General features: G+C 29.8%; 4 protein-coding genes across 5 annotated transcripts; 2 read left to right on the forward strand and 2 right to left on the reverse strand.

Moving 5' to 3' along the window:
* Positions 1–4,255: 4,255 nt before the first annotated feature.
* Positions 4,256–5,559, reverse strand: LOC108339530 (protein EXORDIUM-like 3). The gene has a single exon (XM_017576661.2). It carries the CDS (start codon positions 5,478–5,480, stop codon positions 4,437–4,439), a length of 1,044 nt encoding a protein of 347 aa, XP_017432150.1. The 5' UTR covers positions 5,481–5,559; the 3' UTR covers positions 4,256–4,436.
* Positions 5,560–7,904: 2,345 nt separating this feature from the next.
* Positions 7,905–10,525, reverse strand: LOC108339600 (chloride conductance regulatory protein ICln). Of its 2 annotated transcripts, none has more exons than XM_052878287.1 (8): positions 10,182–10,525; positions 9,864–10,048; positions 9,649–9,772; positions 9,462–9,573; positions 9,322–9,381; positions 9,185–9,247; positions 9,010–9,095; positions 7,905–8,203 (listed from the first exon to the last, which is right to left on the reverse strand). In XM_052878287.1, exons 2-8 carry the CDS (start codon positions 10,013–10,015, stop codon positions 8,132–8,134), a joined length of 669 nt encoding a protein of 222 aa, XP_052734247.1. In that variant the 5' UTR covers positions 10,016–10,048; positions 10,182–10,525; the 3' UTR covers positions 7,905–8,131. The 2 variants fall into 2 exon arrangements, with proteins under 2 accessions (XP_052734247.1, XP_017432244.1); XM_017576755.2 differs by having other exon boundaries at positions 10,155–10,524.
* A 2,876-nt stretch (positions 10,526–13,401) lies between these two features.
* On the forward strand, positions 13,402–18,475 carry LOC108340809 (protein ORANGE, chloroplastic). Its single transcript, XM_017578397.2, has 8 exons — positions 13,402–13,844; positions 13,945–14,059; positions 15,095–15,211; positions 15,369–15,455; positions 16,551–16,627; positions 16,861–16,988; positions 17,538–17,674; positions 18,195–18,475. Exons 1-8 carry the CDS (start codon positions 13,648–13,650, stop codon positions 18,270–18,272), a joined length of 936 nt encoding a protein of 311 aa, XP_017433886.1. The 5' UTR covers positions 13,402–13,647; the 3' UTR covers positions 18,273–18,475.
* A 2,237-nt stretch (positions 18,476–20,712) lies between these two features.
* LOC108340023 (monooxygenase 1) lies at positions 20,713–24,418 on the forward strand. Its single transcript, XM_017577252.2, has 6 exons — positions 20,713–20,823; positions 21,483–21,629; positions 22,844–22,894; positions 22,980–23,151; positions 23,324–23,558; positions 23,658–24,418. Exons 1-6 carry the CDS (start codon positions 20,744–20,746, stop codon positions 24,185–24,187), a joined length of 1,215 nt encoding a protein of 404 aa, XP_017432741.1. The 5' UTR covers positions 20,713–20,743; the 3' UTR covers positions 24,188–24,418.
* The last annotated feature ends 3,343 nt before the right edge of the window (positions 24,419–27,761 follow it).

A 27,761-nucleotide genomic window follows, 5' to 3' on the forward strand; every position in this document is an offset into this window, starting at 1 on the left:
TATATATATATATATATATATATATATATATATATATATATATATATATATATATATATATATATATATATATATATATATATATATATATATATATATATAACGCTAGGATTACGTTGGAGTTATAAAAAACACAGTACACAAATATTATATAATTGTGCTATAAATAAAGATGAAATGATATTTTATGATATTATCATTTTTATATTTCATATATATTTTTTTACTTCTCTTATTCGTGTTTAGCCTATTTGATATTTTATGTTTAGTTTCTATTAATTTAGTATTCAAAAATATTTTATTATTGCAATTTTAATTTCTTCAATTTTAATAAATCCTTAATATTTCTTGTGATTTCTTTACTTTTCAGTTGAAGCTTGTTATTATTTAAATCTTTTTTTTACCATAAAATTATAAAGTAACAAGAAACATTAAGTTTTACTTACGTCCCTTTTAATCGAAATGTTGGAATTTTTACAGTAATAAATTAATTACTAAAATTTGTTGTATTCCCTTAATCCTAAGTACAAAACTGTAAAATATTGTTTACTCGATAAAACTCATAACTATATTTGATTTTTTATTAAAATATTTAAAAGTATATCTTCAGCTATGTTGCGTACAAGTGTAGGCAATGGAAAGAGGAAACTGACACATACGTTAAGTGCAAATTCTAAGTGTTTTGTATCGTTAATTTTCCCTGCCAAAGTTTGGTGTTTCATTATTGAGAATTTACATGCCTGATTGATCTTTGTAAGAATATGGAAATAAATTTATCGTTTCACAAAGAATAGGATTATTAGCTAAGCTTCCATAACATGTTTAATTAACATATCACAGAACATTATTTGGAATATATTTTTAAAATTTTAAATTTGGAATATTTTTTTAAAATTTTAAAATGCACTTTGACGCTTATCGTTTCAAAAACTTTTATAAATGTAGAATCTTTTCTTAAATTAATAATGAATAGAAATACTTGTTTAAATAAGTTATCATATTAATTATTACAATTTTTATATTTGTATCGTATAATCATAAGGTTAGTTTAAGACCGAACGATCTACACGATTAGAAACGTTCATTAAAACTATTTATAAATCGAGTGGTTAGATCTTATGAATCAAATGTTCATTCTTAACTTATAATTAAGCTTGACGGTGATTAGCTTACATCAAAATATGATCATTATCATTTGGATCGTGATTAACTTATTGATAATCTAAAACTCATTCTGAAATTTATAAATACAAGTTTTAGATAATGAGAAATGAGATTGAATTTATTACGAATTTATTGTTAAATTTTTATTGACTTTAACATTGGAGTATCTGAAACCTTTCAGTTTGATTAATGGGCGATAAAAACTTCATTTTTATGAGTTAAATGTAAAGTCTAAAATATGAAGATTAAGTTGGCTTATATTATTATATTATAAGATACCTCTACAACAATTAACTTGTAAATATGCATGGAAATGAGAAAATGGCCTTCTAAGTGAAAGAAGTATTGCACCAAAATGAATTAGAAACAGTGCAAATAGTAATGCATCAATATCAATAAGTGATTCCTTCTTTTCCGAATCGATTAACCAGTGATGCTTAATTAAAGTAGTAAAGCATTGTTGATGACTCCAATGTATATCCTCCACCACACTCGTTTTTATTTTAAAGATTCCAAAGTGATTTTAATGATAATTTCCTCAAGACAAGACAGCATCGTTGTCACATTTAAGAGATTACATGATGAGTTACTTCAAACATTTTACCCAATGTTTTAAAAGTTGTGTGGAGTGTAAAACATGGGATGTTAAAATATTATTCATGTAAAAGGTTATAAATTTTAAAATTTTTGCATTACACTGTTCTAATATATTAACGCATATTTACCTTGATTATTTTTTAAAATAATATTACGAAGGTATCGCATTGAATTTCAATTGCTTATAATTTAGAAATTATCCTCTCATTTTTTATTCATATAAAATAAATATCGTGAATATTTTATAGAGGTAATTAGAAAACAAATTTTAAATCTGTATAGAAACGACGCAGTGGCTTAACAAGTTTAACAATTGTTTTTAACGTGTATCTGATTACAAAACAAAGAAAGGGTGATTTTTTTATAATACTTTTTAATATTTTGTAATTTAACTTTTTTGATAGATACATTAGATATTTGAAATATAGGATTCATATAAAAATGGAAATAACTTTAAAAGTGTTTAAAATTACAAAAGTCAATAAAAAAAAGTTTGGATGAAAGTTAATATCAAGACCTTTTTTTTTTGGTAAATTTTCTATTTCTAAGTATTTTTATGTTTTATACCACCAAACCCTTATGAATGGACATTTTTTTGGCCGTAATTTCAGTTTGAACTATATCTTTTGAATTCTAATTTTTATTCTATTAATTAAGTTAGAGAACTTATGAGAACGAAACTGTTTAGAAAGAATAAAAGGTTTACACTAATTTTTATGATAAAAAAAAACTGAAAGAGTGTATTATGAAAAAGAAAACAACTAAAATCCAAAAAAATTAACAGCAAGTTTGAAAACATTTTAAGAATCAATTTAAAAAAATGTAAAAAAGTTGAAAGGCAGAGAGAAACAAAAATTGATAGAACTAAATAAATAAAGACGAAATGAGTACTTTATTGTCTTCAAGTGGAGAGGTAAAGAGAAAGAAATAGAAGCAAAATGATCACCTTTTTCTTTTTGATATTATAAAAAGTATATCTATCTGCAAAGTAGGGTTTTATGAGGAGGTAACACGGAACATAGGAAGATGCATCGGTTACATGGAAAAAAGTATGTAGTTCAAAAGAATACGGGTGCTTGGAGTTAGAGATATCACGTGCCTTTTTAGCATTTGAGAAAATCCAAAGTAAGATGTCATGGATTATAGAATTATTGAGTCAAAATACACTATATATGGAATTAGATATATAAGAGTGAAATTTAAACATAATTTAATCTAAAAATTCATTTCTTAATTTTTATTTTAAGCTTAAGATATATATGTTTCAACATTGTTTCGGTTTGTGAAAGGGAAGTCAATTGTTCAGGGTGTTTAATTTCTTACAAATTTTATATTGTCTTATAATCTGAGTCTTTGTGTCATTTTCTTATAGTATACAGTTAGATGAGATTATTTGAAAAAAAAAAAAACACTCCTGTACGATTTTTCAGAATAAACTTTTAATTAACATTAAACTAATTACAGTCGAATTGATAAACATATTTTACTTGGAAATATACTTTATTTATAAGTTTAATCATTATTAAAAAAAATTATAGATTTTTTTATTAATGACCATCTGATTTTTAGACACACCGTTTTAGGATGTGCTAAGACTGCCAACCCAATCAATTATTGACCGGAGGGTCATATACATTATAAACACGAAGGGATGTTAACAATTCTATACAGATTAAAGATAAAATTAATTTATGATATATAAATAAGTGTAAATTGAAGACAAAGTAGAATTTTATAATGATTTTTGGAGGTGGATGTCTTAGTCCTTAGACTCCTCTCCATGCTACTCCTTCACGGGCCTTTCCTAGTTTTGAATTGTTTGTACTACCCGACAACCTCCTTCTAGTAGGTATTGTGATGTTTAGTTATTGGATACATTAAAAGAGAAAAGCGTTTAGAAACGATCTTCCTCTCAACTTCTAAGTAAAGCATGACAAACTGAACCTAAGTCCTTCCGCTACCAATCTTCTAACTTCAAATAACATCACTGCACTTCAAATACGGTTCGCTAACTCAGTTGCTCACTCAGGATTTTGTCCTCTTCCCACCAAATACACCACACGAGATGAATTATTTCTCATCTTATCGTTTTGTATGGTAAAACTACGAATTACAAAGTGATTTGAGTTCATGTTACATGTAGAATGGGACCCTACCCTGATAAGGAGTAATAATTGCAATATTCGTATTTCAGTTATTTTGTTTTTTGTGTAACAAGGGTCCTGGTTAGGTTTTGAAGGACATGAGAATGGGCAAAAGAGGGGTGAAAGAGCAACATCAGAGAAAGTGTTTCCGTCGCATTCAATCATAGGACGTAGGAAGTATCTAGCAAAGCAATTCAATTGAATTTTCGATTTCGATATCATAATTTGGGTCGTTCTGCTTCTTTCCATGAATGAATAAAAATCTACCTAATTCTCTTTAATTCCATTAATATTGTTAGCGACTACTCCTACTCTCTTCAATTCCTCTCCCAATCTTCACGACAAAAAGGTTCATCATAATCCATATTCTATCATATAACAATAATAATAAAATTACATTATTTGCATTAATGAACAAACTTAACTACCTTAACAAAATTAGCAGATTCCCACAGACCCACAAGACCAAAGCAAAAGGAGCAAGGAAAAACAGAAAGTAAAAAATAAAAAAGGAAGAAAGAGGAGCACAGATCAGTGATCAAGCGCATTAGGTCCGGTACAGTAATTCAGAACGTGGCTCCACAGCCACTGAACCAGGAACCTCCGTCTGATCCCGTTCATGTTATAGGTGGCACCATCACGAGCGTCCAAAACCTGACCGGTGTACGATCCACCTCCACCGGTGCCGTAAATTCCCTCACAGAGATCGGCGATCTCCACCGGGAAAGAAGGGTCCTGACCGGCATACCAAGCATTGGCCAAGGGGTTCGATGCCAGCTCGGCCATCTCGTGCCCAATCACACTTATCATGCCATCCACGCCAACGTCGCCGTTTGGAGACTTGAACGGCTTCGGGTTAGGGATGTAGGCGGGCATCGCAAAAGGGTAAGCACACTGCCCGGGGCACATTTTTGCGGAGTTACCCACCCACGCGTACGGAAGAGTATACCCAACCAACGACGGAAACGTGAAATAGTGGAACCCACACACAGAAGTGCAGAAATCCTGAACGTACACGTCATCCGCCGTCAGCAGCAGATACAACCCGCTCCTCGGATTGATCGGGAGCGGCCGGGTTTTCGCTGTGATGGCGCTTTTTATCACGGACTGTATGGATAACCGGGTCAGTGATTTCCCGTGAGAATAGAACCTGTCGTTCTTCTCTTCCCCGAGTCGAACCGTTTTCGAAATGTTGGCTCCGGTCTGGTCCGTGTAAAGCTGTACGGTCCGCCACCACCCAGCCACGGAGGGGTGCGGCGAGTTTGTGGCGGAGATTGAGTTTACGAACTCGCGGATTATCTTCTTCTGGTTCCGGTCCCACTTGCCGTACCAGATTGTGTGGACGGTGATGTTGGTGGTGAGAACCGGTCCCATGTGGTACCTGAGCTTCACGAACTCCGAGGACCCCTCGTATTTCTTGGAGTCTCCGAAGGCGTAGTCCGTGACGTTCATTTTACCGTTCTGGGGCCAGGGCCGCCAAGCCGAGACCGGACCTCCGGCGAGCAGGAAAAAAAGGAGAGCGAAGGATAAAAGCGCCGCGAACGGCGGCGACGGGGCGGAGAGGCCCTGGCACATTTTGAGAGTATGAGGAGAAGCTAGAAGCTGGGGTTAGTGAGCCGAGAGAGCTCCCAAGTACGAAACGTGATGTTTCAGTGGGTGAAGCTTCTTTATATTATACATCCAAAAAGGCTTTTTGTTTTTATTTATTTATTTATTATTTGGGGGAAGGGGAAGTCTGTGAAAGGAAAAGAACAGTGTGAAAGTGATTAACTGGAACGGCGTATTTCATTTTATTTTATTAGCGAAATTACAAAGTTGTAAAAGGGGATTAATTTAGAAAATGAGAGTATATAAAGATTTTTGGCAAAAATGTATTATTATAATAAAAGAAATAAAAAAGGAAATTGTTGGTAATTTTGGTGACATTGATTTGCGGGTAATGGAGGACAGTTAGATTGTTAAAGTGAAGGAGGCGTGGGGCCCAAGGGAGAAGACACAGAGAGAGAGAGAGGCATCATTTACATTGATGATGATGATGATGGTGGTTGTCGTCATCTGATTTGAGATTTCCTCATCTTTAGGCGGGAAAACGAAGGGTAGGGGTAAGTTGGGAATTTCACCTGGTAAGTTTAGTATTTTATAATTACATTTATCCATACCAAATACTGGTATAATACTAGATAGTGTACAGTATATAACATAATAGAGATATGATACAAATCATAATGGTTTTTGAAAATTGAAAATAGGGATCGAAAAGAGAGAGAGAAGGGGGACCGCCATGAAAGGAGAGTGGTCCGATGGTTGGTTCATCCATGTCTCCTACTTCTTTGGTAACTCTCTCTGTCCTTTCTGCTTGCTTTTTTCTTTTCTTTTCTTTTCCTTCTTCACTTTAATTTAACTGAACCTCTTCTTTCCCTCATATACCTTATTTTGAGATATGAAATTTATGATTAAAGTGAAGATGAGATATGAATATGTGTGGATTGATTGGTTGGATAGGAAGGGAATGTCAGTAGCCTTCACATCACTTTCTGCAACTTTGTTCATATTATGTGTTACAAAAACTGCATTGCTTCCAACATTAACTGAATAGGTGCAGTCTTTAAACGCAGCTTATAGCTCTGCTTTGTCTCTTCCTCTGTTTTTGAATGCGTGCAGTCTTCGCAGTTCTGCATTTTGAATTTAGTTTCATCGAGAGTGAAGTAGCTTTGAGCAGATATGTTTTGTGTTGGACCAACACCACCAAACTCCACTGCAAATCAACCTCCGTGCAAACTTCAAACACTTTCCATAGCCTCTTCTCACCTAACATTGTGGATTTTCATTCAACTCTCCTCTTTCACGTGTAACTTCTCAACTTATTTACCGTTTTGTTACTGTTTAATTCAAAAAAATTAATTAAATTAGAAAACCTACACTCTATTTTTGGTGAACATTTTATAAAATATTTATTTTATTAAAGTATGCTGAAATTAAATCAAGTAAGCATTTGGGGATATGTTTAATGGAATTCGAAGGTGCTAAGCATTAAATTTTGAGAATCACGTAAATTAGAGATAAAGTTAAATGTAGGTGGAATTAAAATCTCATATCAGTTTTAAAGGATGGAATTAAATTTAAAATTTACTTTTTAACACTTCAACCGTTACGAAGAAAACTTAGGAATTATTTTCGTAAGATGATAACAAATAAGCAAGATTGAATGAAAGATATGTTAATTATATTAATTAAAGGAGTATAAAATAAAATAATTAAATAGTGGTAGATTTAATAAATTAATTGATGAGATTAGTATTAGATTAGTTGGTTTAACTTTTCCATTAATGGACTTTTATAAAATCTCAGGCCCATAGTTTGTTAGAGTGTGTAACGTCTTTTTTCTTTGTCTCATCCACTATACCCAAACGTATGGGCCTGGCCCAAATGTATGAGCCTTGCCCACAACGAATGTCAGGTTCAGTAGTGTATGATTCTTCCATAGTTAGGGGTGCAAATAGGTTGAATTTGATTTTAGGGTCTCATCTGGCTTCACGAAATCTTATTATTGTTGTTATCTCACGAATCTTCTTAACTCTATATTTGAATTTCTAATGATTTCTTTCAAACTTCATAACATTTAATCAAAAGGTTAATATATATGAAAATTAATAATCGAAGGACTCTACTTTATATGTATGGAGCAAATTAAATTATTCAAAGAGAAAAAGAAAAAGAAAATTTAGATAATTTACTTTATTTTTCATATGTAGCGCTAAAAGCTAAATTATCAAGATATAATATAATATTCCAATCTGAATTATTTAGCCTGTAATTTGATACCTAAATTATGGTTGTTAAATGACTAGAATAATGGGTATATTACACCTAAAATTTAATATAATGATTTTTTGTGACTCTTCAGTTGATACGGGCTAGTGGGTTAACAACCCATTAGTGGCACATCACGATAGTTTAATCAAATAAAATGACAAGAAAATTCTCAGAAATTCTCACCTTTCAGTAAAATAATTTGCCTGCACTGGAATGCGCACCGATAAAGACCAAACATTAATTATCAATAAAGTATTCATACAATACTCAATTTCTTCTACAATATAGCTCTAAACTCACTATTGCTGTTTTCTTAAAAAAGTCTCGGATACAACGGACAACCTAAGCCTGGTCAGATTTTCATAATAGAATTACATATATAAAACCAAACCTCAACGGACAGTTACAGACACTCAATGATGGGTGCCATCTCCATTATCATCCATCTCTTCCGCATCCTCAAATCTTCGATCATTGATTTGAAGCTGTAATAAATTAAAAAGGATATAAGTAGTAAACGACCACAGAAAAGAATAATTAATCAAACTCTAAAAAATGTGACTTCCCAGTTTAAAGGATCATTTAAGGGTTGATACATTGGTTCTACAGGCATTGCAAATATCGTACACATGCGAAACAAGCTTCAACCAGTAAACATATCATTTTCTTATTGTACTACTTTAAGGAATTGTATATTTTTTAAACATCTCAACTTGCAGAAGATAATATTCCAGTCTGTGACTCTTGTTACCATAGAACTTGAAATTCAAGGTAACAAACAAATGCATTATAGTAGAAACGTGAATCTGTTCTATCATAACATGTTGAATTGAAAATAAAATGACCATTGGATCGAAATTCATACAAAATAGATTAAGTCCATGATTTTTCATTTACCAAAATGACTTTACAATTTTCAAGCAAATAAATAATTAATTGATATTTCATTGCCCTGATTTATTTTAAAGCCAAATGAGTCATTCAAAATATAGGCTAATGTTAATTATTATATAACATTCCAACAAATATTTTAGATCTAAAATATTTTAGATCTAACTCTTGAATTGGCTGACTTAGTATTGAATTTACTAACTGGTGTGAGTACAGAAGTTTGACAGACAATGATAATTAAATCTGGTCTGTAGATTATATTCACAACTTACAATATGCTTTAATTCGAATGCAAAATCCTAATTCCTTATTCTGATTTTAAACGCCTCCCTTTAGAAGGGCAATATCCATGTGTCGGAATAAGACTTCACAAACACAAGTAGATAGAGAAAAACACAACCTCAAGTATGGTACGGGCTAGGTCATGATTTCCATTTGACTGACCAATAGAGTTGGCTGGATTGTGAGAGATATAACCTTCGTCCTCTGGAAGAAAAAAACATGAATTTATTTAAGAATAACACAGTAAGCATGTATGATGTAATAGGAATACATATTAAGGCACGCACACATACCTGCTTCTTCATCTACCATCTGATCAGCACTGAAAACCCAGTCATGTTCTTCTTCTCCTTCATCTGAAAGAACAGCGCAACTCGTATAGAAGAAAACGCTAGAGTGAAGAAAAAGGTAAAAAAAAAATAGTACTTACCATCATTCGGTTCTGGATTAAGCTCTGCACACTGGCAGAATATTGCAAAGAGAGTGTCCACTGGAAAACAAAGAAGGCACACATAAATAACTGCTAAAAACAAGCAATTGTGAAGAGTGGTGAAGACAAGAAAAAGATACATTGGGTAGGATCAGTGGGAATGAGCCTCATTTCTGTGACATTGGACAAATCTTGTTCGATTTGATTAGATTCCGAATCAGAGTGGTCATCATCAGCTTCTTCAGTATCAATCTAGAGGAACAAAGAGGGACAATGAGAAAGATGAAAGGGGGAAAGTGTGAAAAATAATAGAATTACAATATGTACCTGGGTATATAAACAAGGAAGAGGGTAAGCTTCAGGGTCTGTAGAGACAGCATGAAGAGATATGGATAAAAAATCAACAGCATACCCTTTAGTCTTGTCTACATCATTCACCCATACTACTTGCCTGTGTGTAGACCAAATTGTAAAGAATACTGAAATACTGAATAAAGCATACGACAATACGAGTTTGTGAATGAGAGGATATGAGAGTATACTTAGTAGTGATGTAGAGCGTGCCAGGGGATTCTCGAGGAAGGTTGCCTAGGACTATGTCTGTACCAGGTTGTACCCGCATCAGCTCCTCCCCATTCTCATGGTCAAGGAGAGGCACTCCACTACAGCGTATCTCTCTCAATCCTAACACCATTTCTTTTATCTGTTCTGCTTATCGATACAATATCTGATCAAAATCAACTCCAGTCAGGATGCATTCGGATAGAGAATTTTAAAGAAATTAATATGCGTGGAAATGTTAGAATATAAATTCAAAGACTCGTTGGAAGCACCAGTTTCACTAGTAGTGAGTATCGTACGATTCACGATACGAATCGCTTTTGCTCCCGTGTCGTGTGCGTATAGTACAATTCGACTTCTGAATCGAATGAGTCGCTCCGAATCGCAGAATTCACGGGCAGAGATAATACTCGCCGTGGCACCTCTCACGGAGGCTACTGTTGCTGCAGCAACTCTCGCGACGGCGCCTCTCGCTGCCTCGCGATGCAATCCCTCCCAGCGATGAGGGGGAAGAAGCTGACAGATCTCGCGACAGCGACGTCTCTCTCGGGGACTACTAGCGGCGTAGATTCTCAGGGCGTCAACGTGGCTGCCGGCGGCACAACCTGACCTGCTGTGCGTTCAAGAGTAAAGACAGATAAGGTAGGGTTTTTCTGTGGGTTTTAATTGGACCTCTTTTAATTTTAGCCCATTTAATTTAAAACATTTAAAGCCCATTTACTCTCTAAAATTACTATTGCACCCAAAAAATGAGAAAGTGCTAAGCACTCACACCACAACTACTCCTATTCTATTTTATATATAAACATTTAGGAAACGACAACTTTTTTACAACAGCTTACATGATAGTTTGTGATTGGTCTGTTTTAAACATATAAATCAATAAAATAGTAACACATAATCTATTATCAAAATATTGTTAAAAAAATTGTTAACATGATCCAAACATTTAATCATATATAAAAATGCAAGTAGTACATAAACTTTGATTAAATATGGTTATCAAACTCGCTTAATAACGAGTTTAAGTTCCTAGAGCCATTGTCAACTATTATCCGAGTTGACTCCAAAAAAAACTTGTTTCTAAAATAAACATTCTTTTTAATTTAATAATCCTCTCATGGTGTTTTTCAAATATAGAAAAATTAAAAATTATATAACATGTTTCTTAAATTTTGTAATTGAAAATTGAAAACTAAGAGTAATTAAAAGTATATCTGATAGTGAATTAAATTAAATCTAGCAACAATTCAAGTGCATCTCATCTTAGCAATTTATCTTTTTATAATAGTTGTATGAATTTACTTATTTAATACTGTGAAATTATTTTATTTTGTTATTGAAATATTGAATTAATATGATATTTATATAAATTGATTACTCTTCAATGTGTGAAAATGAATTTGACAACCTTTGTTAATAAATGTTATTAACCTATAAATTTTAGCAAAAATTAATTATTTGTTGGATTGAAAATTAGAGACGAGTGAAAAGTAAATAGTCACACCATTTAGACTTGGACTTGACGACAAAGACTTCTATAATATTTAATAATAATGAAGACAATTTGTTCATATTTGCATATATTATTGTATAGTATGATTGTTCGATCAGCTTGAGAATTAGAAGGTTCTTTTAGTATATGACTTCAAAAGAATCGGTTGGGTAGTTGAGCGGTCTGACTGAATTGAAATTAATGTTAAGGATGATTATGTTGAGCATGAGCAAGACTATTACCAATTGGGTTGTAAATAGACAATTATTAATTTGAAACTCATCCTGAAATCTATAAATGTTTGTGATATTGTGGTAGATTGGTTACACTCAATGCACATTTATTGCTAACTTTATTGGACCCTTACTCATTTTAGCGTCGGATTGTCTTCTTTACATAACTCTCAGTTTAATCGAATATTAAAGAGCGTGAAACGAAGGAGAAACTTTGACATGTGCTTGGAGTTGGAAGATTATATCAAGGAGAAGATTTGACCTCGACCACATAAATCGAAGCAATCTTGTTTTTTATTCTTTATACTTTGTTGGAAAAAGTCTCTAGAAGAGTGGTAAAAATGACACTTGTGTACTTTTTCAATATGAAAAAGTGATGGAAAGTGACATATGGATACTTTGTCCATAAGACTTAAGGAAAAGTAAAAGAAGTAGGTTTTGTCCATAGACTCTTAGAGAGTATGAAGAAAAAATGGTTTTAGCCTAATGGTAAATTGGTTTTGGACGATAAGCTACGCGTGAAAGATAGTCATATTGTTGATTAAACCTTTAGGATCGAATCTAACATAAATTTATTATTGTTGGATGATACAATAATAATTGTTATTTAATTATGTGTTATTATATGAATTAACAAAATATTCATTAGTTATATATATATATATATATATATATATATATATATATATATATATATATATATATATATATATATAAAACTTTATTTATTATTTATTATTTTAACTTAAGTAGATGTAAGTAGATGTGATTGATTATATGATTTGTGTTGTATATAAGCAAATAATTTTGTCGATGATTCAGATACACAATAGTAAAGAGTGTTTTGATTGCTTTTGAGAATGTATTTTCTTTTATTTCGAATATATTTTGAAAATTTTTTAATTATTGATTATTTATATGTGTTTTGTTATTATCTGAAATTTATTTTTTTAGAACTTTTATTTGATGAAATAAATAAAGGTTATAATTTTATTTTATAATATAAAACAAACTTATTTAAAATATACGTGATTTATTTTTAAGTTTTCAGTAACATCTCGAAGATGTCTTACACTATTCTAGTATTAATACAGTTGGGGTGTTAGATTTTTTTTATCATAAACATGTTATGTCTTTAAAAAAGCTGGTTGTGTTTTTGCTATACACAGAGTGTTTGTGTTTCTCATAACGTGTTTGAGGTGGTGGTTGTGGAAAACAAATTTACCATATTTCCATGCAACTTAGTTATGTGTCTTTGTCGGAAACTAATTTGTTAAAGTTTGTGTTTATTTAACTATATTTTTAGTATTTATCTTAAGTGTTTTTAGAGAGACAGACGAGGAAAAAATATTTTTTCTGTGATAAATTTTGGGACAAATTTTATTTTGGTGGAGTAACGCGAGATCTTGAAAAATTTTAATAAATTAAGAAAACATACAAATAAATAGACATAATTTAATTATATTTAATGAGGTAACTTACATTAATATCATTTACATTTATTACATACATGTATTAAATGAAAATTAAATATTAATTAATTACATCATTACTTACATTATCTTTAAAAACTAATTAACATCACTTGAAAGGACAATTCATGAATGACAAGTAAAATTAATGATTTCAAGAATGTGTACTTAAGTTTAAAGAATTCATATTTTTTAATTTTAATAAATAATTAAATATAAAACTAAGATATAATTACAATATACATAAATATACTTTCTTCAAGAAATGAAAAGTAAATTTTATTGAAATGGAAGGAATTTGGATTTAGCGAAATGGATCGGCAATTGTGAAGAGAATGGAGGGTACTCTCTCCACTAAAAAATACTGTTTTTTTAGAGATATCTGATTAGATTATATAGTAAATACGAAAGTGGGAAGCAATTTGCGGACTCCACTCACCACTCCTCGCAATTCCGGTGGAAGCCTCTGCTTCTCTCCTACCGACTCCCCACCAAACCCTAATTTCTCTATATATTTTTCAATCTATCTATGTTTTTTCATTTCATGTTTGCGTGAATTGGGAATATGCTGTGTCTGGGTCGATTCGCCGGGGTCTCTTACCCAATCAAATCCTACTATTCGTCTTGGAGGGACAACACCAATAACAAAACGCTGCCGCTTAATGCAAACAGGCTCAGATGGCGATTCATGGCTCAAGAATCCGACTCTTCTTTTGCTCCCTCTCTTGACTCTGATGCTTCAGATAAAACAGCTGCTACAGGGTCCCGTTTCTCTTGTTTCTAAGCTTCTTTTTTTTTTGGAAAAACCGAAGTTGCTCCTTCTCTTTTTTGGACTGATTTGCTTTTTTATTCCTGTCTAAAGATTCTGCATCATAGAAGGCCCCGAAACGGTGCAGGATTTCGCCAAGATGGAGCTTCAAGAGATTCAGGATAACATTCGAAGTCGGAGGAACAAGATTTTCTTACAAATGGAAGAGGTCTAATACCACATGTTGCTATGCAAATAATATATATATATATATATATATATATATATATATATATATATATATATATATATATATATATATATATATATATATATATATATATATATATATATATATATATATATATATATATATATATATATATATATATATATATATATATATATATATATATATATTCATATTACTTCTCACTACTTTATTCCTGTGCCCGAAGTTGCCGATACCACATATGATATGATATTACACGCTCTCTTGAAATTTCTAGCGATCGATATTACTTTCACGTCTTATTTTCGTGATCTAAATTTTGGCACTAACTTCAAGTATTAGTCTTACTTACACAAACAATTGAAAAGTCTATAGTAGATAGTGTTGATTACTGAACTTCAGGCGGTTCTGTTACGTAGTTTCCCAGCTAACTGGCCTTTAGTCTTGATTACTGTTTTTATGACGCATTTGCAACCTTGGCCCTGTTTTAAGTGACTTGATGAATGGATGGTGGTTCTCTGGATGAGCTTCGATTTATCAAATTGCTGTGACTATTTAATGTTGAATGAAAGATTGTTGGAATTTTGATCGTGGAAGTATAAGATGTGTTTCCTTTAATTTTATGTAACATTTCTGAATCTTGACATCTCATGTCTGGTGATTTCATGGATGTAGCTTCTATAATAGAGCCGGGATATTGTATAATGGTGGTGTATGTGAGAGCATTTCATTCCAAAATGAAGGCCACACGGAGTAAAGGGTTCTTCATTTGGATATTTTATTACTTTTAGTTTCGCTCTACTTTTGTATAAAAGTTGGATATTTCATTACCTATAATTTGTGCTCTCTGTATTACAGATATTGAGGTGGTCTTGTTGGCCCTCTCTGTTCTCCAGTATCAAATTATATTGATCGAATATTTTCCTTCATCGTTCCAATTTAATACAAAGAACCTGTTAGAAATTCAAATTCATTCATACATTATACTCTCTGGTAAGCCCTTCTCTCAACCAAAATCCTCTTATTTTGTAGGTTCGTAGGCTTAGGATACAGCAAAGAATTAAAAGTGCTGAACTTGGAATTATAAGTGAAGAACAAGAGAATGAACTTCCTAACTTCCCATCATTCATTCCATTCTTGCCTCCTTTGGTAAGTTTCTTTGAGTTACTTAGCTACGAATCATCTCAATTTTTTGAATTTATAACAAGTCACGTTGATTTTGTTTTTTGTTCTGATGACCATGGATAATTTACTTCTCTTCGCAAAGGTTTGGCAAAATGGTAACTGATACATATATTATTTGCAGACTTCAGCAAACCTCAAGCAATATTATGCAACCTGTTTTTCTCTTATTGCTGGGATAATTCTTTTTGGTGGTCTCCTTGCACCCAGTGTAAGATTTTTCTGCACCTACCTCCGTGTTTTCAATATTGAATACGCTATCAAATATGAATTTAGGTAGGAGATTTTTCTTGCACCTAAATTTGAATTTAGGTAGGAGATTTTCCTTGCACCTAGTGTAAGATTTTTCTGCACCTACCTCCGTGTTTTCAATATTGAATATGCTATCAAATATTAATTTAGGTTGTAGATTTCTTTTTTGGTTCTTCCCTTTGCAATTTTGTTTGGATTAAATAACTTGGAAGTATGATTAATTTTAGTTTTATAAAGCATTATCCCCTATGCGAACCCAACTCTTTGTACTGGTGCAACATGAATGTCAATCACGGTTGAGAAGGGGAAGACCTTAGCAAAAAAGTGCAATATTTGATCAATTATTCAGAATGGTTTAATAAATTAGCTGGTCCTCCTACCACTTTCTAAGCTAATTGGAAGTGCTTAATCTAAGATCTATACCGTTTTATTTTGGGTGTGTTAGGAGTAACTAATTACTTATGCATAGCGCTGTCCTTAATTATGTTTTTGCTATGATGATACTATGCATAGGAGGTACTGCAAATTGATTGTTACTGCTTTATTTGTTTATTTATCCATTCACGTTTTTCTTTTAATATATCGTGCATAACTTAGAAAGAGTTATTGCCATGTGAACTATTAGAAAATGACGACCTTAGAAAAGAGAGAAAACAGAAGAGAGTAGATCACTAATCTGAGTGAGATACAATACGATTTATTCTGAAAATGAGAGGATTACAAAATATTTTTTGCGTTGAAGAGAGTAAACTTTATACAGAGCATCTGAAGCACCGAACTAAATTTGTAATTGTGCATAGCTGCAATAGGCTGTTGTAACTGATAACAACTGACAACAAAGTTATTATAGCTATTGTACCAATTAATAATGACTTTAGTAAAGACTGCAACACACTCTAACGTACACAGATTAAAGCTATACTTCATGTTAGAAAGAACCGAGATTTGATTTATACATTTCTTGTTTTTATCTATATTTCATTATGCTTTTTGTAAAAATGAATCCATTAGTTTAGGAACTTTCAGTCATCGCAACTCCTCTTTTTTTTTTCAGCTGGAGCTTAAGCTTGGACTAGGGGGCACATCATATGCAGATTTCATTGAAAGTCTACATCTGCCTTTGCAGCTGAGGTAGTGCCCTTTCTTTTATGTACTGTTTCCTTTTATACTTTATTCTCAGAAGCAGCCATGGAAATTAGTGTTATATTCCCCGAATTGATTAATATTGAAGTTTTATGAATAAAGAGGCAAGTTATTTGTCTGTATACGGATACATGATTAGGGCTAGTTCATTGCTGCTAAAATGATTCCTATTGCAGTCTACTTATTATATCATAACGACTAAATTTTGTTGAATATTTTAGTCAGGTTGATCCCATAGTGGCATCATTCTCGGGAGGAGCGGTTGGAGTAATCTCCTCATTAATGGTTGTTGAGATAAACAATGTAAAACAGCAGGAGCAGAAAAGATGCAAATACTGTCTTGGTACCGGTAAGATTTCTAAACCTCTTCTGATATCTGCATTTTACGGTCAGAAGTCTTCATGATGTAACTGAAGGATTCCATCATTCTTCTTTCGATTGCAACCTTTCCTCTTCTTACTGCATATGGTTTCTACTTTCTAGTTGCAAAGGAAGAGGTTGTTTTAGAGGATGAAATGTTTACGTGAGAAGAAAATATATGGGAAAGAATAGGTAGCGGTTGGGTGGTTTTAGGGGTTCGTCTTTTATTCTTAGGATTCAGGGTCTTAACTCATGCCATATCACCATACTCCAATGACGGTTTCTTATAAGACCTAAGTTTTAAGCTGAAAACCCTGACAATGATCCCTAATATCATAATTGCACAGAACTGTGGCATTGAATGCATATGTTACGCTCTTGTGAAACAGAGTGCAGAGAGGTCTGGAAATATTTATTACTTATCACTCAATTTACATGGTGTGGGTTTCATTTGTCAGCAAAGTGGAGATTTTAATAGTCCATGTGTCCATGCTAATTCCACGAAAGTTGACATATGTATTGTACTTTTTGCTGTTAGGATATCTTGCATGCGCTCGCTGTTCAAGCACGGGAGCACTTGTTCTGATTGAACCAGTATCCACAATCAAAGGTGGAAATAAGCCTCTTTTACCACCAAAAACTGAGAGATGTTCAAATTGCTCTGGATCTGGCAAGGTTGGTCATTTAGAAGTATTTCATTTCCTGCTAGCTTTGCACTAGTTATATTAGAGAACAGCCATAGTATACTTAACTAAAACTCAATGCCTTTCATTTTGAAACACATTGAAATTGTTGCCCACAACAGTATTAAAGTTTCAAATCATTACATTACATATTTTGCAAGATTTTTGGTTCGTTTTATGCTTCCTGACTTAAACTAGATTTTGGCTATAAAATAAATTACAAGTTCTAATCCTTTCTTCAGGGCCTTTTGTTGAGTTGAAAATTTTCATACTAAGTTTTACTATAGACATCTCAAGTGAACATTTTCAAAAAATAGTTTACTTCACTTCAAATTCGCCTTTAACCAAAATCAATTTTACAAATCAAAATAATTTGAAATCAAGTTTACTAATGATCACGTAAACTTTTGCACGCCTAGGAAAATTGGTTACAAGTTGTTTACATGCTATCGGTCCACAGGAACAGTGGTTGTTGAGAATTTGTTTCTTACTGTCATGCTCTCTGATTACAGGTTATGTGTCCAACATGCCTTTGCACTGGAATGGCCATGGCAAGCGAACATGATCCTCGAATTGATCCTTTCGATTAGGTTAAAAAGTTATTATATTCCTAGCAGGCAATTTGAAGCTTAATTTGCGTGTAATTTGTTTCCGTGGCGGGGAATTGGAATTTCTGTAAATATTGATAAACTCCTCCATATAAGAAAAAGTGGTTAAGAATATATGGACAGCTTCGATTTGTACGAGGACTAAAATAAAGTGCCGCAGCGAGAGATATCATATTTACTTTTTATGGATGGCCCCAAAACCTTTTCCTAGTCAAACGAATGCAAACCTCACGCCTTTTCAAATATGCTGACCAGTCCTTTTTATTTTTATTTAAGTTTATGATTCTTATATTTATAAGGGTCAAATATATTTATAGCTTTAAATTTGGATGTCAAATGCTTTAAATTCTTATACATTTTGTCTTTAAATTTTAAAAGTAAGTAGATATAATTATCTTAATTTAACAATGTTAATTTTTTTTTATATCAAATGGTGTCTGCATATAATTAGTTTACATTTGACATATTTTATTTCAGATATTAACTTCAAATATTGTCTAATATATCAAAAAAATTTAAAATTATTAGGTTTAAAATTTATATTCGAAATTTAAGGATTAAAATGAATAAATTTTGAGATGGATAAATTTTAGTTTTTCGTCACTATAAATATATTTAATTTTATTTATAAATATATTTTTTTCTACAAATATATTTAATCATATTTGAAACCTGGTTTGTCACTACTTTTACAAGAATATTTGTCAATTAATCTTCAAATCGAAAAAATTTAGAATATTTTGTTGAAAAAAATTTATCAATCTTCACATGTTTGATACAGTCATGTTTGAAAGTGTTGTAAGCAATGAATGGAATACATACGTACATACTTCTTAATAAGTAGTATGAGTAACAAATATTTTCATAGTCAAACAATCACACCTTTAACATCTACCTACAATATGCTACTCTTTTTTATGTGAGAATATTACCTCTAAATTATTTTGACTTTGAAAGTAAGGAAATTGTGTCAAATGAAAATCTCTTTTTAGGAGGAGATGAAAAAGTATAAAAACTTTTAGTTAGGGTGAGTTGTCTTGTTCTCTTTAAGTTCAATCTGTACTTGGTTTGGTTTTGGTTTGCAATATGTAAGTAGGGCTAACTTGTTTTGTATAAAATATATGGATTGAAAATACTGATTCGTTTCATATACTTAGACTTTAATTTTTTTTTTAATTAATAACAAATTTCATACTTTTGTGATTTTTTTTTTCATCTATATATAGTGGTGGAATAATTTTCACAAATTTCATACCTGATTCAACAATTTTGACAAAATGAAGTGGTTGAAACTCTATACTATTACATTCTCATCAAATTTAATAATCATGTATGAAGTAACTGATACTGTTACGTGAATGTGTTGTTGTTAGAAAAAAAGGAGACGATGAATGACGTGCTTTGTGTTGTGTTTTGTAAGAGAGAGAAAAAAAACGTGAAAGAAGAATGAGAAACAAAAAATGAGTGAGTGAGTCAGATTTGAAGACTTAGAATTCCAACTTATCCTACGTTTTTTACTATAGATCAGTCCATCCCACATTGTTACCCCTACTTTTAACAATAATAACTAATAATTTTGATATACATTCCTAAATAACAATATAACATTATTTATTGATACTGTAGTTGTTTGGCAAATAATACACTAAAAATATATTATACTTTTATATCTAATGTACTCTCTTAAGACTTAAAATCATTTTATTGTTATAATTTTTGTTCATTTATAACTTTGGCCCTCGTAACAAACTAATTACATATTTAATTAACAATGTTAAATTACTATTTTACATATAATATTAATATTAATGCTTAATTACATTTTTTATACTATTATCGAAAAAAAATAATGTTAGCATTATTTTTATTAGTGACTAAACAAATTATTTAATTCTTAAATTTTGAGAATAAAGTACGTTGTTAAAATTTGTATAGGATCCAAATTCCGCATTGACAAATTTTAAATCTAAAGTGAATTTAAATCAAAAGAAATTTAAAATGATAAACTTTTTAAACTAATAAAACATTGGCACATTTAATAGATTAAATAATTATTTATTTACACTTATGTCCAAGATTACCAAAGAACATTTTTATCAAACTTGGAATCAATTTGAAAATTTAGTTAAACTATAACGAAATAGTAAAATGCTTTTGAGTCTTAAAGGCAATTTAAAACTTGTTAATGAATTGGATATATTAAAATTAATAATATATTAATATTAATGTTTCATGTAAATTGTATTGTGGTGTGAGGAGTAAAAAAATAAGGATTTTGTAATTAAGTATTGAGATATTTAAAAAATGAAAAGAGTGTTGTTGTATTGTTTAATTTATGCAAAGTGGAATGGTGGTGGTATTGAGAAATGAGGCTATAAAAAGTAAGTAGAAACAGAGATAAGTGTGTTGAAAATGTATTTGAATCTGTTAAATAGGAAGGAAAGGGGAAGAAGATGGATACAGATGTTGATGCGGAGATCGTGATCGTCGGAGCTGGTATTTGCGGCCTTGCAACAGCCCTTGCTCTTCACAGGTTTTCTCTTCTTCTTCTTCATCGTTATCGTTTTCTTCTTCAATTCGCAATTCAATATCATTCGCCTCTTCAACATTTTAATTTTTTTTTTTCTTTTGCCATTTCCATTCCAGAAGGTAAACAATATTGCATTAGCTTAGATAATCATATGAAAAGAAAGAGCTCTAATAACGCTACATGCTCTTTGAATGAATGTGTATTTATAAATTTCTCCCTAAATATTTTTTAAAACGAAGCATACCAGTTTTCTTAACATAGTGCAGATGAATTGTTGAAGAAGATGATAACGCTGGATAACCTTCTTATCGAACATAATTTATTTTATATTTAATAAGAAAAATCATTTTTGTACCATTCTTGTATTACATAAACTCGTTTAAAAATTGATTTTACTGCATATAAAAAATAAAATTTAGCTCATAAAAAAAAAGTTAGTTTCATTTTTTCATAGAAATATTTAGGGATAGAAAAATGCAATATCCACATTTTCATTTGTTTATCCTATATACTTTTTTAAATCCCTAATCTAAAACTGTTATCCGAGAATGTTAGGATTTATAATTCTGAAAGTAATTGAGGAGGTAAGTCATGATTTGATGCATTATTTGTTTCTTCCATGGCATTCGAGATTCCATTTATATTAACTTAATTATCTTCAGAAAGAGAATTAAAAGTGTGGTGTTAGAAAGATCAGAGATTGTTCGAGCAACAGGAGCAGCTATAATTGTGCAGGCAAATGGGTGGCGTGCACTTGATGAGCTTGGCATTGGTTCAACACTTAGAGAAACTGCTATTCAAATTCAAAGGTAACATATTCACATATGTTGCACTCTCTTCATATATTACACAAATTATTCCTATAAAATCTAACCCTCGTTAAAAAAATAATAATGTAAACATCTAAGAAAATAATAATAATAATAATATATATATATATATATATATATATATATATAATATTTGGTTAGAAGTTCTACGTTAGTTAATAATAAAATCAGTTTAAAATATATAACTTAATATAAATGTTATTTTATAAGTTAATTTTGTAAAACTGAATTATACTTAAAAAATATTATTTTATTTGTTTTTTAATCACTTATTAACATTTAGACTCGTACACATTAATTTTATATATATATATATATATATATATATATATATATATATATATATATATATATATATATATATATAAAAGAGAAAATATATTAAAAATTGATTATTAATAAGATGAGTTTAAAACATATTTCAATAAGTTCAACACTTTCATTGAAAACAACCTATAATTTATAAGTAACTTATTGCATGATAAAATTTATTCTACAAGTGGTCCAAATAAATTCTTAATTGTACATATGACAACAAAATTTACTTTTATCTTTATTCTTACATGTTAAAATTATCAATTGTTAATTATGGAACTTTATCCTTGTTCACACCAAAAGGGCTAGCAAGTGTGGTAAAATTTTTAACATATTATTATTGATTTATTAGGAAGCTAAGACCTAGTTTTAATTGAATTATACCCTTAATTTAAATAAAATAATAATAATAATTTTGTGTTGTGATTCAATTTATCATTTACTTGACAATTTATAATGCAATTTTTGAATTTGGTTGGAAACTTGGAAAATCGGATTGATAATAACATTTTAATCCAGAAATATGTTAATTGACTTTCCTTAATCTACACATATTTTTTGTGAGATTTCTTAATTTACGTACAATAAACAAATATATGAATAGAGGAGTATCAAACTAAATTACTAGAGATCGTATAAATTAATTGAAAGAAATATAGCATAATACTTTTGTTTTAAATATTCAAACTCTGTCTATATTTAACTTACTATTTCTATTTATATACAAACAAAAAAAAACTTATCATTCTTCGGTATTTAGTGTATATTTAAACTCTGGTTTATAGATAAATGTAAATTTTAATTTTTGTACAGGTATAAAAACTAACATTTTTATCTCATCATTTACCCATAAAAATGACAAAAATGTATGTTTTCAGGGGAAGATTCATATCTCTTAACGAGGTTGAGCCAATGGAATTTCCATTCGGGTGAGTCGTAGAGTAATAACACTAGTAAATATTGTTTGAAATAAATATCATATAGTTAACTTGATTTTGGCAATAAATGGAACAGTGTTAACAAGGAATTTCGTTGTTTAAAGCGCACTGATCTGGTGAAAGTCATGGCCGATAATTTACCAACAGGGACTATACGCACCAATTGTCAAGTGCTTTCTGTCGAATTAGATCCTGTAACAAAGTTTCCACACCTAATGCTTAGCAATGGAAGTGTTCTTCAAGCTAAGGTATATTTCTGTGTTTTCTACATTAATATTTTCTTTCTTTTTTAGGAAGGTGAAAATGCCTGTTTCAAAATTGAAAGCAATTGAATCATTATGCAGTAAATTGATGTAATGCGATTACAGACCAGCAAATATGCATGTAACAGGTTTATATTTATATATACTGATATATCAGGTTGTTATTGGATGTGATGGTGTGAATTCTGCCATTGCAAGCATGTTTGGGTTACACCGAACCACGCTCAGGCTCTTCTCTACGAGTGTTGCACGAGGCTTCACAAATTATCCAAATGGTCATCGATTTTCCAGTGAATTTGTGATGATGAGCAAAGGTCAAGTCCAACTTGGAAGGCTTCCAGTGACAGACAAACTTGTTTATTGGTTTGTGACAAGGCTAAGGACTTCTAAAGGTCACCAACTTCTTTTATCTTATACATAATACATACATGTTAGAGGTTCTTCATCATCATTTTGATTAAACCTGAGAATTATTTTTGCTTTAAAAGCAGATTCAAAAATCTGGAAAGACCCAGTGCTCATTAGACAATCGTTGATGGAGTCAATGAAAGGTTTCCCAGAAGAGGCGATGGAAATGATGAGAAATAGCAAGTTGAGCTTCTTGCATCTCACCGAGTTGAAGTATAGGCCACCGTGGGACTTGCTCTTCAACAACTTCAGGAAAGGAACGGTAACAATTGCTGGTGATGCAATGCATCCCACAGGCCCATTTGTTGCACAGGGTGGCTCAGCCTCCATAGAAGATGCCATTGTTCTTGCTAGATGTCTTGCACAGAAGGTGTTCGATAATAAGAACAAGACAGAGGAAACGGCAATAAACAGTGCAATGGCAGAGGAAGCGTTTGATCAATATGTGAAAGAAAGGAAAATGAGAAACTTTTGGCTCTCTTTTCATTCTTTCCTTGTTGGTAAGAAGCTTGACACAACATCATCCATAATCAGATTCATTATCCTTGCAATCATGTCCACTCTATTTAGAGACCCCGATTGGCATTCCCGTTATCATTGTGGAAATCTATAGGAACATCAAGCTTTGGATATTCATATCATTTCAAATACTATTCTATTGTATATCATGATCATTAATATTTTATATTCCAAAACCCTCACACCATGTTAGTCATGTTAATAAATTAGTAGTTTTTAGGTGTTATGGCTTCAGTACTCAAATTTATTGCCATTTAGGTGATGTAATGTAACATATGGTTGGTATCTATTGATTTTATTAATATGTTGTAAGGTTAGTGTAAACTATAAAGCCATTTTATTCATGGTTGTTATTTAATAATAGAGCCTTTCAACTCCCATTCTAAACTGTCGTAGTTCTCATTTCAGGAGCTTCGAGTTTTTAACAAAATGATATTAGAACGTTGAAAATGTCTCTTTTAGTTAAGACATTTGGTGAAATACCATAAATCTCCAAGTTAGGATAAAGTCTATTGTATGAAAAGGTCCATGAAAAAATGAAATATATGTTGTTGATTCAGAGAAACTATTTATCACATGATGATGAAGTAACAATTCCTTCTGGCAAGTTGTGTACACTAAAATGGTATTGATGGGAAAGGAAACACTAAGTTCCAAGTCAATGGACCAAATCTGATAATCAATACACACTGTTTGGTATTCTAAGTTTTAAACATAATTGCTAAATTTTGTAAACTGCAATAAAATTAATATTATCCAAACAACTATCATTTGAACAAAAGTACTTTTAAAATAAGAGTATCAGACCAAGTTATATTCAACTACTTTAAGTTGAAAAAGTTAAGTTAAATCAAACTTAACTTTTACAAAACTTAAATACCAATACACTTAATAAGAGTTTTCTTCCTGTACCACCAACTTTAATTGTATTTCCAATTTTATCTTTTAAAAATATATTTAATAAATAGATAATTATTATATCTATCTTCACATTCTTCATTTTTATTTTGTTCAAATTGAAATATTGAAGTTGTGTATAACCCTTATTTTTCCATTATGGTTTTTCATTTTCTCAACTGAAGTTGTGTGAAGGTGATTTGCAGTTGTTAATGCAAGATATTCAAAGTGATGAATTTATCCAAATATTTTTGTTAATTTAAAGTAGTTAATAGTTTATTTATTGGTATGTTTTTTTTTTCCAATGTAGTGGTTTGAGGATGTTAAGGGTGATTGAGATTAAATGTAAGATGCATCCAATTTTGAAATTTGTTTTTCTTTATCATTATTTTGAAATTAGAACTAAGATCTATAATTTTAACTAGATTTTGTGATGAAATTCTAAATTAATTTTCAGAATTTGGCCTGTGATACGAGATGTATAAAATCCCATAATAATATTCGATAAAAAAATTTATATAATTATAATTTTGATAAAAAAATCATAAATAATTAAATTTTGAAAATCTATGATGAAAAAAAAAATCAAATTTCAAAATTCATTTTAACATACTTTGTCTCTTATGTGTGGCTGTTTCTAGCACTTTCTTTTCCAATATTATCAGCCAAAATGCTCCAACATTAAAATCTCGCGGGGAGAATGAAAATTCAAAAAATTTGTGAGAAGGCGCTCATTTATAAAGATGCGAATCAGAACCGCCTTTAATTCCAATTCTATTGTTACCCGCTGTTTCTTTTCATTCTTATTGTCCCAGTGACACGTAAGCTATTCATAATAACATGCATTGACATAGTTAATCACCACATGTTTAATTTAAAGGTTACTCCCACCCATTAACTTTTCAAATTTTGATTACTAATAAATCCAAATATTTTCACATTATTATTCATTTAATATTTGCCTTAGTAAATAGTATAGGTACTAATTTTTTTTTATTAAAAAGATCAATTTAAAAAAAAAATCAATTTTATTGGTTGATAATATTTAAAATTCAAAATTAATTTAATAAATAATGTTGATAAAAACATAGTTGAATGCAATAAATCACATTTTAAATAAAATTAAATCCACACTTGATAATTATAATGCAATTTGATCTTTTACAATATATATATATATATATATATATATATATATATATATATATATATATATTAATCAAAAGCAAATATTTTATCTCTATAATATATCTAGATATAAGATACAGGATATATTTGATCATTAATAATATTTAAATTAGAATTAGTGGACGAAATAATATATTTGAAGATAATTTCTAAACAAATTATGCAAATTGAATATGATTTTTTATCATATTTATTATTTTATTATTTTTGTTATTATTAGTGAAATACATTTATTTTAATTATAATTATAAAAAAAATATTTTTATAGTTTTATATATAATTATAATTTGTCTCTGTCCTTTTAATATTTCAAACATTACAAATTTACAAAAAAATTGAAATATATTTTAAATATTAATTTTATTTTTGTAAATTTTTAATTATAATATTTAATAACAATTCATTATATTTTGACTGAAAAGACGTGATATACTGTTTGTATTTTATTTTATTTATACTATTATATATAGAAAATTATGTTTTGCTCATATATATATATATATATATATATATATATATATATATATATATATATATATATATATATATATATTAAATTTTATCCTTTAACCGATTATCTCGTTTCCTAAACTAAAATAATTATCTTATAGGTTTTTACTGTTTTTTTATCTGACCATTTTCTGAAATTTAGTTAATTTTTCAATTAAAATTATAAAGACTATCGATATTTATTTTATAATTATAATTTTATTATTTCCGATGTTTGTAAAAAGAAATCAAGAGACATATATGCATTTTTATATATGTGTTTTCACTTATTTATATATATATATACCATGAAATTCCATTTATATTGCAGTTCTTGCACATTTTTTAAGGAAAAATATATTCATCTCGTATAAAATTATTTATTAAATCAATAAAAAATAAATTTAAATAATACTTGTTATTAATTGCAATAATAAAAAATAGTGCTCTCTTTATGTAAATAAAAATGTGGATGATCACAATCTTTATTTCTTACTAAGAGTGAAAGTTATCATGAAAAAAATATATCACATACTTTTATCATAATAATATTGTTAAAAAATTTCGTCACAATATATATATATATATATATATATATATATATATGAAAAAAATAAAACATAATTAATATAAATACATAACATTATCTTAATGTTTGAACATTTAAGTCAATTAAAATAACTTTTTAAAAACATTATTTATATTATTATATAATTTTATTCTTTTAGTAGTTTTTTGAATTTATTCTTCAATAAATACCTGTTTTTAAATTAAAATAATTATACTATCAATTTTATTACTTAAATGATTATTTACTTTTTATTTAATTTTTTTGTAAATTTAACAATTTTTAAAATTATATTAATTATTTTTAATTAAAACTATCTATAAAATAAATAAAAAGGATTTATGTTATAATTATAAATGTTATTTATATGTATTATTATAATATTAATTTTATTATTATTTTATTACCATAAAAAATAATATAATATGAATAGTTATCATGTCAAAATTTGGTATCTAAATTACCATATTCATGTAGCTCCTTTTAAACTATAAAATTATTCCACTAAGTACTATGATGTTTTTAG

The sequence above is a fragment of the Vigna angularis genome, chromosome 5, assembly GCF_016808095.1.
Source record: "Vigna angularis cultivar LongXiaoDou No.4 chromosome 5, ASM1680809v1, whole genome shotgun sequence".
In the NCBI taxonomy this organism is placed as follows: domain Eukaryota; kingdom Viridiplantae; phylum Streptophyta; class Magnoliopsida; order Fabales; family Fabaceae; genus Vigna; species Vigna angularis.